General features: G+C 34.1%; 1 protein-coding gene across 1 annotated transcript; it reads left to right on the forward strand.

Annotated features, from left to right (window-relative positions):
- The first annotated feature begins 7,443 nt into the window (after window positions 1–7,443).
- LOC149231738 (uncharacterized) lies at window positions 7,444–9,403 on the forward strand. Its single transcript, XM_089376362.1, has one exon. The coding sequence runs from the start codon at window positions 7,654–7,656 to the stop codon at window positions 9,199–9,201; it is 1,548 nt and encodes a 515-aa protein (XP_089232488.1). The 5' UTR covers window positions 7,444–7,653; the 3' UTR covers window positions 9,202–9,403.
- Window positions 9,404–21,698: the final 12,295 nt, after the last annotated feature.

The following is a 21,698-nucleotide window of genomic DNA, read 5'->3' on the forward strand; positions in this document are numbered from 1 at the left end:
AGAGAGAAGATAAGGTGAAACACACTAAGATGTGATTAACAATATCTCTCCTGAAAATCTAACATACTCGCTGCCTCTGGCGTTGTAGAGAGTTGTGGCTCTGATGACTGCAAGGTCATCGTTTTAAGTATTATTGAAAGCAGACTTCTCAAGCAAATATGGATGGGTACCTATGTTTCTATCAACCAAGCTTATGCTTGGAAGTAAATTTTAATTATGCATGACTAACTTAAAATGAAAATGTGTGAGATGATTAGAAGTGAGATGAAGCTAAATCAAGGGCTGAAATGCTTATGCCACGACCTATTTCTGAGTTAAATATCAAAGTCCTTAATCACCAAAATAGATATTCACTTTACTAGACTGAAAGATAAACTTCTCAACAATATGCTTAAAATATCACAATATAATTCCCAATTAAACCACAAGCTTATCATTTCAATTTATCTAGATTCCCTCCAATGCAAAAGAGAACAAAAACCTATTCACAATTATTTAATATCAATGTCAATTATATAGATGCTCAAAAATACTCAAATTAGGAAACAAAAGATATGCAATTTACCACACTTCCATGAAAGAGTACTTAACAGTTATTTGAAAATTTCTCAAAAAATTTAAAATGTAGTAAATGTTCAATAATTCAATTAAGTAAACCATGCTTAAGACGACAAGCAATTTCAATAAATGTCAAGCATAAAAAACCTTAGCATGCGAAAGACTTAAGCAATTAAATTTTGAAAATTAATTACCATGAGGAACCATGAAATTCAAATGCCAAATACTTCAACCAATTCAGAATAAAAATGAATTTTTGTAAGTGCTCCAATCCAGAATTTTTATTTTCATTTTTCTATAGTCAAACTCTAGAGATAATTTAAATATATTTAAATGTGCCTTGACTATAGAAAAATTCCAAAAAAAAATTAACACCACAAAATTTTCCCTTTAAAAAAAATTAAGTCCCAAACTCTCAACACAAAAACTCCAAAAAGGAAATTTAGATAGAAAAATTATATTATTCATTCAACACATTTAATGTGATAAAGTTTATGAATGAAGCTTAAAGTTTTAATGTGACAAATGTGAAAATAAAAAAGACTTAATTTAATTTTTAATGGTCCAAAGGTCACATAAAAATTTAATTTTGAAAATTTGAAACCTTAAAAAATTATTTTTAGATTTTAAAATTTTCCAAAAAAAAAATTAATGAAAAATAAAATAAATAAAAAATTAAAAAACAAATTAAATTTTTTTATTTATTTTATTTTATGAAAGTTAACCTTCAGAAAAATTTAAAACAAAGTATGAAGGGAAAAAAAAAGGGAGCCAAGCGTTTGTATGCAGGCAGGAGCGACGACAAGGAAGAAGAATGACAAAAAAAAATCGAAGGAGGGATGGATGCTAGCTAGGGTTTGATTGCAGGCAGCGGAAGGGAAAGGAAATGGCTACGATGGCTAAGGGAAAGGTGAAATGGATTGCAGAAGAGGAGATGCATGCAAGAAGAAAGGAGGAACCCACGCTTAGCAGCAAGGAAGGAACCCATGCATAGCAACAAGGACAGAACCCATGCGGAGCAACAAGGGCGCAGGTCGAGGAAGGGGATCGAGTTATGGCCACGACAGGGAGAAAATGCAGGTAGACAAGGAGCCATGGAGGGATAAGGGGAAAATAAAATGTGCCCTGAGGGAAAGGAGAACACAGCAAGAGAGGAGCGAATTTGCAGAGGACGAGGAGAAGGTAGCGATTTGAGGGTATAGAGAAGGAAAAATTCAAAGGGTTAGGTGCAAACCTTCAAAAATATTTGCCCAGAACCTTTATTTTAAAGATCTCAAAAAAAAAAATTATGAACAAACTCAGATTTTAAATTTTTCCTGCACACAATATTTTTTTGAGACAAGATCTTGCCCTCCAAAGCCTAGATCTGTCTCAGATCTTGAAAAAAATTCCCTGAAAAAAAAACTTCAGATCACCACGTGCAAAAAAAAAACCCAGATCCCAACATACAAAAATAAATAAAAGCCCAAGACCCAAAATTTAAAAAAAGAATCTCAGATCTATACAAAATATCTACATATCTATGCACAAGAGTTGCGGATCTCTAAGATCTCAGGAGTATGAGTCAAACTCCGGAACCAGATATTAAGATATAAGGCTCTTACTAGCTAGATTTATCAATTTTTTCATAAAATATTTAAAAGATATTCATTTTTTAGAGAGGTACTAGCCCAAAGAATACCCTACGGAAAAAGATTAATCGTTAGATAAATCCTAAAACTTATATGAGGTAGGTTCTTCAAAAAATGTGTTGAGATTTGGCTGGTCCAACTGAGGACTATCCCCAAACGCTCAATGAAAACCTGAGAGATCTTATACAGACACTAGATCAACCATCAAACAAAGTAGAGAAATAGAATAACAATAAAATTATGAAGAAATGAGATACATGTTAATTAAATCAAAATTTAAAATGTTACCCTAAATCCAAAAAACTGAATAAGATACCTGTATTCAGATTATTCTAAGAGAGTTATTGATTTATAGTTTTCACATAATATTAAGCAGAAATTAAAACAATGTTACGATAGATTCATGAAGAGGAACACCACTGCAATTTGGAACCCCAAAGACTTTTGCATTTACTCCAAAAAATAGACAAGAGAGCTTGAGAGCTTAGTACTCGATTCAAAGATTGAATGAAAAATAGAGAGACACCGAGCTCTAATTTATAGATAAATTCTCCAACAACTAGTTGATTTGATCCCTATCAAATTAATCTTCACCGTTCATAAAGGTTTAATTAACCTTTAATCATTAGCGTCAAAATTATTTATTTTTTGAGGAAAAATTGATTTTTTTATTTAATTGATTCAAAATTAATTATTTTGAGTTAATTTCCTCAAAATATTGTCTTTGACTTAACCACTAAGACCCAAGAGTTGAAAATTTCTTGATTTCTTCAATACTCCCTTTGCAAGGGACCTCCAAAAATTAATTTCTTTAAAACCCACGAATTTCACATTTGGAGAATTTAATTTTACCTAGGACACAAAATTAATTAAATTTTTGGCTTAGGATTTAATTTAATTTGGTAGAAAAATTAATTAATTGACATATGAGGGGATTAATATTTTTTTCATCCCTTTAATATTTAGCCATGGTGTCTAATTATGAGGGAACATGCACTAAATATCTTTACATCAAGATATTACAATTTAATACATGAAGGGGGAACACCCATTCCTTATAGACCCTCAAATATCTACCCAATTCTGTGACTCAAAATATGATCTAGAAGACCAAGTGATTTGTAATAAAATAATCTATCCAATTAGCTAAGATTATTCCCAAATTACTTTTACAAGGACTTGATAAAAAACACTAGAAATCAATTAATATTTTGACGACAAAATCCACCCTAGCTTTGGGGTGAGGCTGGAGGGAAAAACTCTACTGATCATTTGTGTCTAGAGACAAAGATGAATAAGTGAGACAAAAACACCTCCTAGGATAGACATCATCACCAAAATACTATGCTCACTTAGGTTGTTGCATACATGATGGTATTACTAAGATCATTTACATTATAACCATGCAGAATGGGTTTACATCTTTAAGAAATTGTCGACTGATGAAGAAATCTGAATGATGCGAAGACTTTGAACATGATAGATCCCTTATGCGAAAAAAATAGGTGTACTTTTATGGGGTCGTTGACACAGAGTGGTCAACAGGTCTCATTCCTTTGACAACCAACCTCGAAAGCCTAATATCCATGTCACCAATATCTTGGTTGCCACTTGGTAGCCACCTCAATGCCACATCAGTACTCTAATCCATGTCATCTTACCACCTTGACTTGCCATGTTAGTGACATGTCAACATGCCACGTCATTTAAGATCCGTTGGGTGCCACATCGTTGTGACACCTCAACTCCACATGTGCATGCCATGTAAGTGTGCCACATCATCCAATGCTTTGACGTGTCACCTCTCCAAGCTCTCTTATCGATTCAATATCCATTCATCCGTTGACAAATATGTGTTTTCATTAACCAGTGGACATGTCAAATTCTATTAATATTGGGAACATTCATTAGAGAGGGCATATAATGTACAATTTACATCTAAGACCCGACAACTCGATACTCTAGTTGATTACCACCTATAACCTCTCATTGTGCACAATGATCCATGTCACCTTGCCACACTGGCATGCCACATTAGCCACATCCTTTAAAACTAATCTTCCTACCACCTCAATAGGCCATGTCACTATGGCATGCCAGCATGCCACCTCTCCAATTATACCATGTTAGAATTCCATATGAGCATGCCATATTACCTACCTTATTGAGTTGCATTGGTGTTGGAAAGGGACTATGATAATAGGTGCTCTGACCTCCCAATACCTAACCTCACAACACCCAATTGTCCATGACCTGACATCCCAAAAGACTTAGTCCTTGACCCGATCACTTAATGGCTTCCAAAGCCTTTTGTCTCCTCAACTGACACACAGTGCAAGTTCTTTTGATATTAGGGGTTTCATGCCAACTGCGACTTGGAGATTTTCCGACACCTGATCTCTTGATGGCCCAATCTATCACTTGATGTCTCTCGAACTCTTCGCATCCATTACCTGCATGAACATTGGATTGCATTTGTATTGAGGGTTCACATCGTGCCCTACACCTCCATTTCCCTGACATCTTGATCCACATTGTCCGATGCTCCATTCTTGACAGTAATACATATTTCATCTAATGGACAATGTGGGTTCCATTAGTATTGTTGATTCTATGAAGTTGGTGAAATACTCAACCCTAGAGCCTTATACCCTAACATCCCATAGCTTATTTCAGCTAGCTCTTGGTCACAACCATTCTGTCGACCATTTGAATAGGACTAACTCTAAACATTTCCAATACCAAATTTTGGGGATAATGCATAGACATTTGCAGAATGTTTTTCTTGCCCTTTTAAGAGAAATTGCTAGTTTAACTTTTATTGATATAATCTTATGACAGTAATATACAATGATAATATCATTTTATCACCTAAAATAATTAATTACCTGCTTAGATCCATCTTAACTTTGGATTTACCAAACATGAAGATGGATAAAATCTATTTGCATCTTAAGATATTTCCATCTCAAGAGATTTGATCGCTCTCTTGGTAGATCCAGAGTTAAGATGAATCTAGGCTAGTTTAATTCTCCCTTTAAATAGGTTATATTCCACATGAATACCATGGGTAATGTTATGGGTTCTCATGACCAAGTCAAGTTTACCTTAACTACTCAACAAAAATTAATAAAAAAATAATAACGTAGAACTTTTATTTTAACATAGGCGTTTTTTAATTTTATTTTGGAGTTAAAATGTTTACATTACATTTCATTATTCGTTTTATTTAATTTTAACTTTTTTTATGTGATTTGTCCAAGTCAAAATATTTACAGGGCATGATTACATCTCTTGCACACTGGCTAGAGAGCACGTCTCAATGTAATAATCATAAATTATTAAAAATATGTATTATTAGTTTACATTTAATATTTCAGATAGGTTAAAACTTGAAAATTATTCATTTTTGTTTTTACTAGAGGAATTGGCAACTTGAGGGATTTCATACTAGCGTTCATAATTTTGACCGCTACCACTATAACCTTAGGTGCCTATGTATGCCCCTTCCCCAAACATGGGTAAATTGAGGGTCAACGTAATAATAAAATATAATCATGTATTATTAAAAATATGTATTATTAATTTACATTTAATATTTCAAATAGGTTAAAACTTGAAAATTATTTACATTTAATATTTCAAATAGGTTAAAACTTGAAAATTATTCATTTTTTTACTGAGGAATTGGGAACTAGACCGATTTCATACTCGCGTGAAATGGGCTTGATTTTGACTACTACCACTATAACCCTGAGATGTCTATGTATGCCCTTCTCCAAACATGGATAAATCGAGGGATTTGAACTTTGAATTTTTTAATACATAACACTTCATTTTCAGGAGACTTGCCAATTGAGCTACCCCTTCAGGGTGGAGAATTATTGAATTTTAAAGTAAAAAGAAAAAAAATATTTGTAAATAATAAATAAGTTGTCTTTAAGTGGAGAATTATTGAATTTTAAAATAAAAAGAAAAAAATATTTGTAAATAATAAATGAGTTGTCTTTAAGTGCTACTTTTTGGAGTTTCTAGTGAATTTCTGGCTAGAATAGGGTGAAAATTTTGTGGAAATCTTGATTTGTGTTGTTTAAACTAGTTTTTCACTGCATATATGGATTCGCTTAACCTTGAGGCACTCTTTGATGGTTTTTTTTACTACATATATAGATTCAATGCGCTGAAAAACCTTGGGATACTTTGAACTTGTAATTTCCATAAATCCCTTACACATTCTAAACAAATTCTACCGGAAAAAAAACAGAAAAAACTTTTCAAAAAATCACACTAGAAAGCAACTCTAAATCAACTCTCTTTTAAAATATTTATAAATAATAAATAAGTAAATAAGTCAAATTCTCTCTTAAAATATTTATAAATAATAAATAAATAAGTCAACTCTCTTTAAAAATATTTATAAATTAAAATAAATAAATAAAGTCAATACTTTCCTTGCCAAAACTCTTCATAAACAAATAATTCAAATAATCCAAATCTTTCCTCGCCACAACTCTTCATAAAGAAATATTTTTTTTGCAATAAATATTATAAGTCCCGACAAATAAAAAAGATTGCAATAAAGTATAACCTCTCCAATTCGTCCGTGCACAGCTCATAATCGTTCTTTAAGAGTGAGACCCGCGGGAGCTTTGCAGCCCAAGTGCAAGTATTCCGGTCAAGATGTAACTATATAAGGGAGGGTTTAGTCCCGAGGCTGTGGTCCACCGAGGCTTGTGGTTCACTGGTCAGGGAAGGTTTGGAGGTTTGGTTTCATAAGTCTTGCGGTTTAAATTTGGGCAAGATTATGTATGATTAAGAGTTGGAGGTTTGGTTTCATAAGTCTTGCGGTTTAAATTTGGGCAAGATTATGTATGATTAAGAGTTGTTTTAGGTACAATTTTTGTAATAAATTTAAAAGCTGGTCTAAGAACCAGAGCGGTTTTAGATGTGATTTTTTCAATTGAAAAAATATATATATATATTGTGAAAAAATTACTTTCCAAGTCAACAAATCTAGTTACCCGTACCCAGTTAAAATGATTTTGTCTATGTGGCACGCGGTCAGTCTACGTGGCACGCGGTTTGAGGGTTGAGGGAAAAAAGGCAGGTAAGTCAATATGTAGGCGGGTGCATGGAAGAAGAATCGGAAAGAACAGAACAGAGCAACAACAAAGATTCCACACTCCTCCACCGTAAATTTCGTTTCCTCTAGTGCAAGTTAACCACGCGAATTAGGCCACTGAAATCAATTCAATGCCCGTCTCATACGCAATTAAACGGTGGCCCGCATGCCTTTTTTCTTTTTCATTTTAATAATTGAGATGGAATCCGTTCTCACTTGAAATTGCTTATAGGTATAACGACCGTGAATTGGTTGAATTGTCAGTCCACTGGTTTATTGATGTATAATCTCTGTGTGGAAATAAAGGAAGCTCAGTATTGAAGGTGCAGTGAAATCTGCAGCATGACCAGAGTGGGAATATTGTGTTCCAGCGCCCAAGATATGGAGGTGTTGAAGAATGAAGAAGAGAACCCGTCGAACCACTCGTGCAAGATTTGCAGCAAAAGATTCGTCTCAGGAAGAGCTCTTGGCGGTCACATGAGAGCCCATGCCCCCGCCTCCATCGCTGCAGATACACTCACTGAAGCTGAACTTCAGAAGAGCAAGAGGCCCATAGATTCGGATCTCAAATCAATGGAGGAAGAGGAAAAGAGTAAAGAGGGATTGGATAGTAATGGCAGTAATCTAACATATGCTCTGCGAAGGAACCCCAAGCGCAGCGGGCGGTTTGCAGATCGGGACTACTCGTTTCTGTTGGATCACGGGTACGATTTCAAACCTAGCGATTCTTCTATAAATTGTGATGTGTGTGGGAAGGAATTCAGTTCCTGGAAAGGCCTGTTTGCTCACATGAAGTGTCACTCTGAAACCCACCAAGATAGTGGTGATGCCCAGTCACAGAAACATGAAACCCAAGACGATGAAGAAGAAAGAAGCGAAAGTGAAGTTGATATTGAGATCGATCATTCCAACGGAAATTCAAGCAGGTTTGATAAGTGGATGAGGCAAAAGAGGTCCAAGAGACCCAGGTATGCAATCCAACTTAGTCCCCTTCATAATTTTGATTCAGAAAGCGATAATGAAGAAGAGGACATGGCAATGTGTCTTCTAATGCTTGCAAGTGGAGTAGACACTACTCAAAATCCACAATTCCAGGAGGAGGCAGGGGAGACTGGATCAGGTGACCTCAAGCTTTCCAAAACTGGTTCCCAGCTTCTGAAATGCATCAGGAAGAAGCCCAAATCTAAGAAAATTGATGGGGATGGTGGTCTTTATGATGATGATGATGGGGTTAAGAAGGCCAGGTACAAATGCACCATTTGCAATAGGTTTTTTCATTCCCATCAGGCTCTGGGAGGCCACAGGGCTAGCCACAGTAAGGTCCAGGGCTCTGTTTTACAGATAGGGGAGGAGAACGAGAGCCTAGAGGAAGAGATTACTGATGAGGAGCTCATTTCTGGGAAGGAGTCTCAGCTACCTGGTAATTTCCAGAAGCCTCGTCCAGAGGAGAGGACTAAGGATTCTTGTGTCAAAGCGAGGGAAGAAACGGTGGTAATTGAGCCTACCGTCTTTTCAGGGAAGAAGACCCCAAGAATCCATGAATGCTCAATCTGTCACAGGGCTTTTGGTTCGGGTCAGGCTTTGGGTGGTCACAAGAGAAGCCATTGGAGTGGTGCCGGAGCTTCAGATTCTATTAGTACTACTTCTAGCAACAAGGAGGCCACTATGGAGCAGGCGATGCCTACAAGAGTGAAGCTGTTTGACCTAAACTTGCCTGCCCCTATTGATGATGACTGTGATGCTGTAAACCTCAGTAATTTGGGTAATAGTGCAGTGGATTCTCATGGAGCTTCCGATGCCCAAACCCAGAGCCCTCCTTGCTCGCAGACTTGGTTGATGGGCATGAGCTATACGAAACAGGGACTGTGTCCAAAGATTATTCCTATATAAGTAAAATGATGAAGTAGGATGTGATTCGGATTTCCGAGTGAAGGCAGATTCTTGGTTGTAATTGTAAGACAGACAATGGCCTGTGATTAATTCTTCTTATACATTCTTTGCAGTTTCACTGCTTTACAATGTGAACTTTCAAGCATAGCACAAATTCTTTGGTATATCAATGATAACACCAAAGCTCCCAGTTTCAAAAGAAGCAATAAAAGGTTTATTGTATTATGTGAAAATTGGTTAAAACGTTTATGGTTTTATGTTTAAATTTTTGAAGGTGTTCTATAAGGTAGTAGCGTATAAGGTAGTAGCGTAATGTAGTAGTGTAGTAAGATATAAGTAATATAAAAGTAAGTTTTATTACCAACTTCGTATCAGTATTCCATTGTTTCTGGAGTTTTAGTGTTTGGAATTGATTTGCAAATAGTCTTATCTGTGTGATAATTGATTATGGATGGTGCTTTAAATTTTCATTTTCTTTTTATAAATTTTTTACTTTGCAAAAAAGATAAACACAAAAACTAAATACTGATATGTTACATTAAGTTGATTAAGAAAATTAATTTCAAATATTTATTAAATTAACATTTTTTACTATTATAGTTAAGACTATGGCAATGAAGTGTTCTTCAAATAACCTAATATATATAATTAAATATTTAAATATATATATATATATAAAAGTCAAAAATATAAACATTAAAAAAACATTTAAATATAATATTTTATAAACATTAAAAAAATATTCCAATATACTATTTTTTAAGTGTGTACACCATGCAATGTAACTTTTAGCATGGCATCTCAATTAAAAACACATCTCAAATGGTGATAAAGGTAAATGCAAATATCTGTCACCCTTATTATATAATTACAGTTGAATTGTCTTATGTTTTGGAAGTTTTTTAAAGTTTTTTTTATTTAAATTTATTTGAAATTTCAATTAAAAACATCAATGGTGATAAAGGTAAATACAAACCTTTGTCATCATTAGTTATAATTATAGTTGAATTGTCTTATGTTTTGGAAGGTTTTTTAAAGGTATTTTCTGCTTAAATTTACTTAAAACTTGGTAGAAATTTTTATTGGAGTTATAAGTTTGATTTATGAACTCTGCACAACTCTCAAAAGTTTTTAAAATGATTAATCTATTTACACATTCAAAAACAAATTTTAAATAACAAAAACATATAACTTAACAAAAAATGATTTCACGTAATTCTAACCAAAAACTTTAAAAATAATTAAACTTTATCTAATTATATACATCTAACATTGCATACATCTATAACAGTGTGATATTAAAATAAATCCTCATCATATCAAGATCCATATCCATTTTTTATTTGCAAATTTTACCACATCTATAAAAACAACCCCATTCATAATTCACTTATATATTTTACCCATATGTATGAAAAGTCCAACTAATTTTATTTTTCTCTATCTAACATTAGATAGATATATAACATTGTAATATCAAAATAAATCCCCATAATATCAAGATCCATTTCTCATTTGCAAGTTTTGCCCAATCTATATAAGCAACCCCATTAATAATTCACTTATATATTTTATCCCATATGTACGAAGAGCCCAACTAATTTTTCCAAGTAATTTTGCCTTTCTCAAAGAAAGGTCAGGAGAGGGTGAGACCACTATACTAAGAAACCGTGCACAGACCGCATGTGACACTTTTGGTATCTTGTTTCGAATCCCGATGAAGTTTTGGTTTTTCGCTTTCAAGTTTCAATGAAGCTTTGGCTTCTGTGCTTTTAAGTTGTAATCATGCTTTTTCACCATTCCGTGATATAATAAAGAGTTTAAAATATATAATATTTAGAATTTTTTTATTTAAGGGAAAAGGAAAATGTTAAATATTTTATTAACTAATTTAGTTGTATAAAATAAAAGATGGTAATAGGTATTAAAAGATTAATTTTATGATATATTTTAAATGGTTAAAATTTAAAAAACCAAATTTTTTTAACTAAATTATAATTTTATTTTAAATTATTATTATTAATTATAAAAATAATTAATATATATATATATAGATATTTAAAAAAAGTGAAATAATATAATTTTTTAATTATAGAGATTTAATTTTATTTAATTAAGAAGATTTTTAATTTGTAAATAGGTTTTGTCTTATAAATCTTTTATTTTTTTAGATGTCTTTATCACCCAAAAAATTTATGGTTTTCTAATCCATAAGCTTACAGAAATAAGACCCGCACTAATAGTTATCTCCACACCCATTCTCACCACCACCCATCCCAAAAGTTAATTGTTTTAAAAACTCTCATCTCTTGAGCCCTTAAAAACCTTTGCTCCTCAATTCCTTTCCTTGGAAAAGGCCCACCTATTCCATGCTTTCAAAACCATTGGTTATACCTCATCTCTGATCAATAAATCTTTTTAGGCCGTTTCTAATCACAAATCCATCCCCTATGTTTCCTCTCCTCCTCAAGGCCAATTATCTCTCCCATATGTCAAGGGAACCACTAACCTCATTACTAAGATCTTATAAAAAAAGAAACTATTTTTAAGCCTCACAAAACTTTGAAGTAGATGTTCTCATCATCCAAAAATAAGTATGACCCCATGCTAAGTATAGGGGTTTACTAGATTCCATGTTCATGCAGGAAGTCTCAAATTGGGCAGACAAGCCATCCCTTCAACCCTCGCCTTAAGGAGCAAATAGTTAATACCAATCATCTTCGTCTCTCAAAGTATGCCATTTTTGGACACTCTTTTAATTCTAAACACCTTTTTTTCTTTGATCGATCCAAAATCCTTGCCTCTATCCCTTTTTACAACTCTCAAATCATTTTGGAAGCTCTTGAAATCAAGAAGCACCCCAACAACTTCAATAGAGAAGATAGTTTTAAACTAAACCAGTCTTGAAAACCAGTTATCCATAAGCTCACTCAATATTTATTGTTCTTCTCGCCTAGCCTCTTCATTTCCTCCCCTTCCTCCCCCTTTTGTTCCCATTTATGCTATTCTATTTTCTTATTCTTATCATTTATTCTAATCTATCAATCTCGATCTCTTATCCTTTAAATCTTCTCCTCTTTTTTATTTTATTTAATTAGGTATTTATTTTCATATCAATCATATCCTTCGCCCCCTCTCTCTCCAATTTAGTACTTCATCATTATATCTATTTACTACCATATCATTATATCTATTTACAACCCTTCTCTCTCTCTCTCTCTCACACACACAATGATAATTAAACAATTATAAATATATATATATATATATATATATATATATATATATATATATATAAACCTCAATTCCAATTTTCTCTTTATTTAATAATTATATATTGGTCCATCCCCCAATATGCTATGTTGATCCTTGGGGTGCTCTATTCTTAACCCTTTTGAAATCTAATTCTCCCTTATTTATTTTATTTGTTTTAATTAATTAATCAATTCATTTCATTTAATTTTTTTTGTGTGCTTATTTTAGTGATTTATTTATTCTTAATTTAACTTTTTGACTTGACCTTCTCTTTTAACAACGATCTTGATTAATTTATTATTTAATCCCTAACGACTAATTGATATTCTTCTCTATTTAAGGGTCATTAGAACTTGTTTATCATCATTCTGCTTTCTAGTCCCTGATGATCAGTGGGGTGTCCACTCGAAACGTCGAAAGGATTAAAAATCCTCTACATACTTTCATCCAAAAATTATCCACAAAATGAACAACTATGAAAATATACACTCTCTTAATGGGATTCATTACAATATCATGGGCCAATACCATGGCTTATCAATATCACATGCCCAAAAAACCATAACTCATTTCATATGCTATTTTTTTAATTAATTTTGACACTCCCTGCAAACCTAATGTGCCTATATGTTTCCTTGTTGTACCACTCTCCTTTATTTATATATGCACTCGTTTGCGTCATTGTAAGTGTTTTTTTGTAACAAAACATTAGCGTATTTCTATGGCTTGTAGTGATATGAAAATCCTTTAATAGGGCTTGAGTGTGACACTGCCCATTTTGAACAAGAAATTAGACATTGAAAATGAGAAGACATTGAGCGTAATGAGGGCAGGTTTCATTGTTAGTGGTGCATAGTTTCAAGCCAAGGGTTCTCCATACAAACCTCCATCATCTCCAACTCTTGCATCATGTGCTACCATGTTTATATTTGCATGTCTCTATCTGAAGTGACATCTTCCTATAAGATGTGCCACTACTAGTGAGCTTGTTGAAGTTCCTCTTAACTTTGTTCAAACTAGAAAATCTCTCTACACAACTTCCTCCATGGTCAAGGGAATCTTTTGTAACAAATATGAGTATTGTTTGTTATGCACATGTATTGAATGCTTTATCATGGGTGGTTTCTAGTTATAGAAAGCCCAATGAATCCTAGATTGTTCCCATTACATGTGGTATAATTCATTCTACAATTCCTCTGGTTTCCTATTTGAGACTAATGCGATATTATTTATGTTGATAAGATGTTTCTGGATCCATTGCACAAGGTTTTCTTGTGCTTCAATGTTTTGAACCAAAACATGTGGTTCATCATCATCTTTCATTCATCTTGAGGATTAACCACATGCGTTGGTTCGAAACATAGAAGCACAAGAAAACCCTATGTGATTGATCTAGAAACATCTTATCAAAAATTACTCTCATGTCTACTTCAATTTGATTAGGCTGGACTTCCCATTTTGTTAGTGTGGTGAGAAGTAAAGTGTTCATTTTTTTTCCATTAGCCTCATTTTTAGGTGGTGATAGGGCTGATTAATGCTAATCCAATAGTCTATATGATGGAGAATGACCTTCCAGGAACGATGTAATTGAAATAGATGAATCAATTGTTGAGCTTATATATGAACAATAATTTTTTTATCATGTAATAGATATTAAATCCTAAGCATCCTTATTTTTTATAACAATTAAAAGTAATTTCTGAAGATGCAATTGAGATTCCATCTTGTACTTATTCCGCTACAAGACTGGAGGGAATTATGTTTTTGAGATTGTTTTCATGTGGGAAGTTTATATGAGACATATTGCAATAAGAAGTTTCATCAAAGGCCATTGTAAGCTAACCAATGAGCTATGCATTCCATATGAGAAAAACACCAAGAAAATTCAAGCTATGAGGGTTGTGCACTTAAGGTTTTGGTAGTTATTTTGTTGAATAGTGATAAAATTGTGAAAAAGATTGAAGCTTGGTTCAGTGGGTTTATTGAGGATATTTACATGGGATAATCACCCAAAATTCATTATGCATAATTTAATTGAGTTGTAAAACTAGTGTATGTACTAGGCAAAGCATGAAAACTAATAACTTGAAGGGAAGCTTCTGGTGAAGGAGAGGACTAATAATGGTGCATTTCTAGTTGAAGCAGGCACCCCTTGTTTGTTAAGATTGAAATATGACCATAATTATTGATTTATTAGAGTTACTAAATACTCTAATACTTTCCAATGTTGACAACACATTCAAGATTGAAAATGCCACTCTCACCGATATTCAAGCATGTTTACAAGATGCACAAGAGAAGATTGAGTTTCTTCAACTTGTGTCACAACTCCAATGAGATGAACTACAACAAAATAATAAATATTCTAAAATGGTTCTTGTTCACAATAACTCTCTTTTGAGTTTGAGGTTGATTCTCATTACCATCCAGCACATGATTATAATAATGATGCCAATTCAAAAACATATTTACATGAAGATGCAAAGGTTCCAATTGCACTTCCCAACCAAAAATCGGACATTGGGAATAAGTCATCAACAACAAGCACCAAAACAGTCTTGGATATGAAAAGGATGTGACCTTTCACATTCCTGATTACTCTAAACCCGTCAAGTTTTAGAGTGTTGGATTTCTTTAGGACAACCCATCTTTGCTTGCTCCTCTTCCATAACCACTTCAGATTGTCAAATGCAAACATTGTGATTGGGTTGGCAATGTGAAAGGTCATTGTTTTGATCTTCAACCTTGTGACTATTACAAAAAGCATACTTATGATTCAGACATATGTTCTAGACACAACATTCCTGTAATACCAAAGATTCACCTTGGATGGATCACTTATTGGCAATGGTCTTCAATAGCCAAGAAGATATTGGTCATACCACAAAGTTCATTCTCGAATACTAACACGCCTTTCAAGGGAGAGATCTTCATCTTCTCACCTTATATCAAATAAGGGGGGTATTGGTGGTCATCTACTGGTTTTGAAGTTGTATCAAGCAATCATAAGCCACAACCATGACCAAAACCTAGATCCAAAATTGTCCAGTTTCAGAGTTAGAGTTGTAAACAAAGATACAATCATGTTCCATGAGCGTGATTTAGTTTCCCTTCCTTGAGCCACTACCTATAGAAGATTTTGGCAGCATCTCATTTGTTTATGGTCATATTTAAACCATCAGCATGGAGCACCTCCACTTCACAAAAATAATCAACTTCTAGCTAGATTTAGTATTGTTCGAGGAACTGCTTCGAGCTAAGTTCCAGAGTTGGTGGTTAGCCTTACACCATCAGTAGAAAACTTCATCTTCTGGTACTTCATTTGGTTTTTGGTCTTCCTTAAACCACCATTTCAGAGAGCACATATAGACATTAGATGTTATACACAACTGTATTTCAACTCTCTTCTTGGACTCATATACAATCCTTTAGATTAAGGGGCGAAGCGATGTTAGAAACTTAATACATTACGGTTGGTGTGGAGGAATGTGAACCATCACAAGGATTCCAAGAGACCTTATAAGTTGAATCCAATGGTTACACAAAATATATTTAAATCTATATTTTGTGAGTAATATGCATCTCATATTTATCTTAATTCTATCTTCTATTTTGTGAGTTCCAACACTATTGAGTGCCTTCTACATTCCAGTATGAGGGACATGTATAAGTAGAAGCATGGTTTAAAAAAATAATTAATAACAAAATTAGTATTTCAAATACAATATTTCCATATCCACCTTAAATATTATATATATTACAATTAAAAGAAAAAAATATTATACTTAAAACATTTCAATTGCATGTTACTCAATATGAGGGAGATTTCTAAGTCCTTCTATGCTCAAGGTGGAGTTAGCATGTGGTGTGTGTGTAAATCATTTCAATTCATGTTGCTTAGTTTGAGGGATATGTGTAATTCCGTCCACACTGAAAATGGAGTTGACACGTGGTGTGTGTGCACATGCGCGCGTGCACACACACACATAACCAATGTAAATCCATCTTAATTTTGGATCTATCATGTATTGATATGGATGCAATCTCTCGAGGTGAAAACCACTTTTTAGAATGTAAAATTTGGGAAAATGTTTTCACTTTAAAGAAGTTAATCTCTCTATCCATGATAGATCCAGAGTTCAGAAGGATATACACTTATATTTATTTACATAAAATTTCTCATTGTTAATTTGAAACATAATAATTTGACAAACCTATTCATGGATAGATATATATATATATATATATATATATATATATATATTGGTATTAAGTAATCTTGTTCATATTTTTAAGTGAAAGTAAGCTAAGATGGCCCTCAATACTCTTCATTTTCCTATCCAAGGTCTTTATATATAGTTGGATTTCATCCATATTGAAAAGGATCTCCTCCTTAGCTTCACTACGGTCAAGTGGAACTCGAGCCAACAATGTCTCCATTTACTAGTATAGATTGACAATATGTATGAATTGGTTATGTCTAGCACTTGTAGGGCCCATTCTGGGTATCTAGGAGGCCGCCTTAACTAGGATGTCTGTGTTTGATAAGTAGCCACCTCACAAGTGATATATCTATCTACCTCATCAAGCTTAACCAATATATTATGTGACATATGCTCGTTGTTGTGTTGTGTTGAGGACTTCACTTACTAACGAGCATGAGTCCACACTCTCCTTCGATAATTTTTCACTCCCCTAAGGAAACAAACAAATTTTCTTGGCATGGTGAACTTCCTTCTCCCAAATAAATGATTACTACAATAAACAAGTGGGGGTTAGATTGTAGCTGGAAAAGATGGACCTCGAGATAAGTCTGAGAAGATTTCAAGTCAAAGAAGATACCACTTAAGTAGAACACAATAGATAAAGGAAGATAGGGAACATGTGAGAAAGGCCAGAGACCAATATCCCGAAATCTAAAGTGCTAGGAGGATAGACCAACAACAACAGGGAAAAGCTAGATCAAAAATATGCTAAAAAATGAAAGTGTTGAAAATCTCCTGAAGCTAGTGCCAAATCGTAGAGCTCGTCGTTCTCAATCAAACAATGCTTGAATCTCCTCAATCTAATGCCATATAAGGAAGTTATCATGTTCTGAAATTTTTGGAAAACAATAAAAAATTCAAAGTGTAGGGTTCACTGTGTAGTTTGTACACTGATGTGGCAGACCGTACGCTGGCATGGTGCTTACGTCAGCAGGATGACTGGGATGTACGAATTGGAAGGTGGACTAATTGCGTGAGGACAAGTGGTGAATATCTATTGGCAATTAAATTTGAATTTGGGATACTCCTAGGCCACCACACGGACCAATCAAAGGGCACCACGTGGCCCCATGAGAGGCCACCACATGGCCTTGGGAAGTTGAACAAAAATTAGTTATGCGCCAAATGAGCCTCCATGGGGTTTGACCCCATGACCTCCACATTACAAATCGATCGCCCAACCAATCAAGCTACCATGTGAATTGTTAATACTATGTTGGCCCCTTTTATTTGTTATGGTATGGTGGAGTTGTTGGGGTTAATTCTAGGCTGCCAGGCATGCCTGATCGACCCGAACCATGGTTTTTGTGTTATAACATAATTGTTGACGTATCAATTGGAGGGCAGGGCACGTGGGACCCTGCTTGCACCCAAGGCCTAGACCACATGATGTATATAGAACCAGGAGCGGGGCCAGGGGAGCGTGTGTGGCCTGTGGACCATGACCCTTGGTACCATGAAATCCACGTGAGCAATGACGCGAGATTCGGAGGGGGCTTTGACCCAAACATTTTTTTTTTTATTTTTTTATTTTTTTTTTTATAACAAAACCATACAGGAGGTGCAGGTTGAACCTGTGACCTTCGCCCAATGAATCTTTGGCACCACCAATAGGCCAAGAGGTATTTTGTTGAATGATTAGCAGAGCCAAGGCATTTTGCAAAGCAATTTGTACACTATATTGAAGAAAGGGTCATATTTTTCTCATTTCTCAATCTTTTTGAGCTCAAGAAGAGCCTAAACATGGATTTTTGAGCATTATAGACATGATGTTAGCATTATTTTTGCAAATTGAAGCTTATATGTTGATGTATTGAGCATTTGATCATATAATAAAGAGGTCACACTGGAAGCTGAACCGAAAGATGTAGCCCAAGATGCATGAACTCCATTATCAATTTGCTTGTGTTTGATGTTGCATGTTTGTCCATTTTTAACTATTAAAATTATGCAAAATTTACTTAAGTTTGTGTACTTTTTCAATCACAATCCATTTCCTAAAATACATGAACTAACATGCAAATTATTTCATGAAACCTTCACTTTTTAATTTTGGATCAGTTTGGTATCAAAGCATGGTTTTTGTGAAGGCTTGACATAATTCACAAGGTTTTTGAATACTTACAAGGTCTAAATTGAGAAGAGGAGAAGGAGTACTTGAAGAACCTAACCATCAAATTGGCTCAATGAGGCCACAAACTCCAAAAGTCATGGCACATGAAGAAGGAAAAGGACAAGAACTGATGTCTGAGGATGAGAGAGCTTTTAGAAAATCTTTCTTTGATATGATTGAGATGGTGAAAGTGTTGTACAATGAGAGAACAACACAATTTCAAGGAGAAAGTTCTAATCAACCAAAAGGTTATGGTGGTAATGGGAGCAAGCCTCCACCACCTCCGCCTCCTCCTTCATCTCCATCTTCATTTCCATCCTCACCTCCTTATTCACCTCCTTCTACACATAGACCTACTCCTCCTACATCTCCAAGAAGGCATGCTAAGTCTCCTTTGATTAAGCTTGATGTCAAGTTTAAATTTCCAATGTATAATGGAGAAGTAAATGCTAAAAAGTTGGATAAGTCGGTTCGTCAAATTGAATTTTCTTGCATGATTCAAAATATTGATGATGATATCACAAAGATCCAACTTGCTTCTCTTCGCTTGGAAGGTGCAACCCTCATCTGGTGGGAGGCCAGAACTCAAGAAGATTTGAAGAAAAGTGGTAAAATGATCTCTATCTTGGAATGATTTTATCGTTGCATTAAGAAGGTAATTTTATCCTTTAGCTTACATGCAAAAAGAAATAATGGACTGAATATTTTTTACAAAAGCTAAAGGTCAGAGTGTCCAAAGTTACACACAAGAATTTAGAAAAAGAACATTAATCTTGGTTGTACAAGATACTCTCCTTAAGTATATAGGTGTATTGTATAGTTATTTGAGACATACTATACCTATGTTTAATCCCACTAATCTAGATGAAGTATGTGTTCATGCAACTCATTTAGAATCAAGAGGAAATAATGTTCCTCAAGAGTCTAGCAAGAAACCTTTTAAATCTGGAGACAAAGGAAAGGGGAAATTAAAGGAAAAGGTAAGAACAATGCTACCATCAAGAAAAAGGGAGATAAACTTACTTGTAAACGTTGTTCAAAATATGGCCATGATGAAGACCATTGTTGGAAATTACATCCAGAATTGAGACCAAAGAAGTTCAATAACAAGGGGAAACAAAAGATTGCTTCTACAACTCAACAAGAGCTAGGATATGATTTAGGCGATGAAACCAAAATCACAACCATGGGAATGAAAGGTATAGTTTCTAACACAAGTACTAGTTCTTCTAGCAAGCCTATTGAATCTCAAAATGATAAAGAAATAAGTGAGATTTTCCATATCAGGGTCATTACAAAACATACAAAGGTTGATACATTATTTGATAGTGGATCTCAAGTCAATCTTATCTTTGAAGCAATTGTCAAGAAACTTAACTTGGAAAATACAGCTCATACAAAACCTTACCATTTGGGTTGGGTATGTGATGATGCCAAATTGAAAGTGACAAGAAAATGTAAACTCAAATTTTCCATCACTGCTAATTTTATAGATGAGGTAGAGCTTGATGTTGCACCACTTGATATTTGTGGGATTGTCTTAGGGAATCCATATTTATATGATTTAAAAGCCATATTCTATTGTCATGAGAACAAATATCATCTTTTCAAATATGGAGTTGAGTATATTGTTAGAGAACATCGCAAGAAGATGAACTTATCTCTTGTTAGTGCAGGTCAAATGAAAAGGTTTGTGAATGCTAGTAAATGTTTTGCGTTGTTTATGATTAAAGCTAAAGATACTGTTGAATCTGAAGATTTATCAGGATGTGATTCTAAACTCAAGAATGAATTGGTTGAAGTTGTTAAGCCTTATGACAAGATGTTTCAAGAACCTGAAGGGTTACCTCCAAAAAGAGGAATCCAACATGAGATACAATTGCAACGGGATGCACCACTTCTGCATATTGGCATGTAAAGAATGTCAATTTTGGAGAATGTAGAGATTAAGAATCAAATCCAATTTCTTCTTTAAAAAGGGGTCATCAGACCTAGTACATCTCCTTGTGGGTCTCCTCTTGTTTTGGTTTCGAATAAATATGGTTCATGGCGCATGTGTGTGGACTTTCGAGCTTTGAACAAGATCAAGGTAAATAATCACTATCCTCTTCCTCACATTGATGTTTTCTAGATTGGTTAAAGGATGTTGTTTATTTTACTAAGTTAGACTTGAGAAGTGGTTATCATCAGATAAGGATTGTTGAAGATGATATTTGGAAAACTGCTTTCTTGACAAAACAAGGATTGTTTGAATGGTTAGTTATGTTGTTTGGGATTTGTATTGCACCTGCCACATTCATTAGAGTTATGAATGATGTATCACAACCATTATTTGATGATTTTTTCATAGTATACTTAGATGATATTATGATTTTTAGTAAGACTCATGAAGAGCATGTAAAACATGTAAAGCAAGTTCTAGATGTCTTGAAAAAGGAAAAGTTGTATTTGAAGATGTCTAAATGTGAATTTGGGAAAACCTCTTTGGTTTATTTGGGTCATATTGTAGGAGGTGGTGAATTAAATATTGACCCCTCCAATGTTGATGTTATTGTGAATTTTCCTAAACCCAACAATGTAACAAAAGTTAGGAGATTTTTGGGAGCATCCCAATATTGGAGAAAATTTATCATTGACTTCTCCTTCATTGCAACACCATTACATGCTTTGACAAGTGTGAATCAAGTCTTTCAGTAGGGAGACAAGCAACAAGCACTTGATACTTTGAAAGAGAAAATTAGTACAACATTAGTTCTAGCACTTCCAAACCTCAAGCAACCATTTGAAATTCAAACTGATGCAAGTGAATATGTTATGGGAGTAGTTTTGATACAATATGTTAAGCCAATATGTTATCATTCTGA

This window comes from Pinus tabuliformis, chromosome J (genome assembly GCF_031772625.1).
Source record: "Pinus tabuliformis cultivar Carrire ecotype Pingquan chromosome J, CPIR1, whole genome shotgun sequence".
Taxonomy (NCBI): domain Eukaryota; kingdom Viridiplantae; phylum Streptophyta; class Pinopsida; order Pinales; family Pinaceae; genus Pinus; species Pinus tabuliformis.

Bases quoted from the DNA above. Each gene is read 5' to 3' on its own strand.
- LOC149231738 (XM_089376362.1), top strand. From the start codon at position 7,654: ATGACCAGAGTGGGAATATTGTGTTCCAGCGCCCAAGATATGGAGGTG.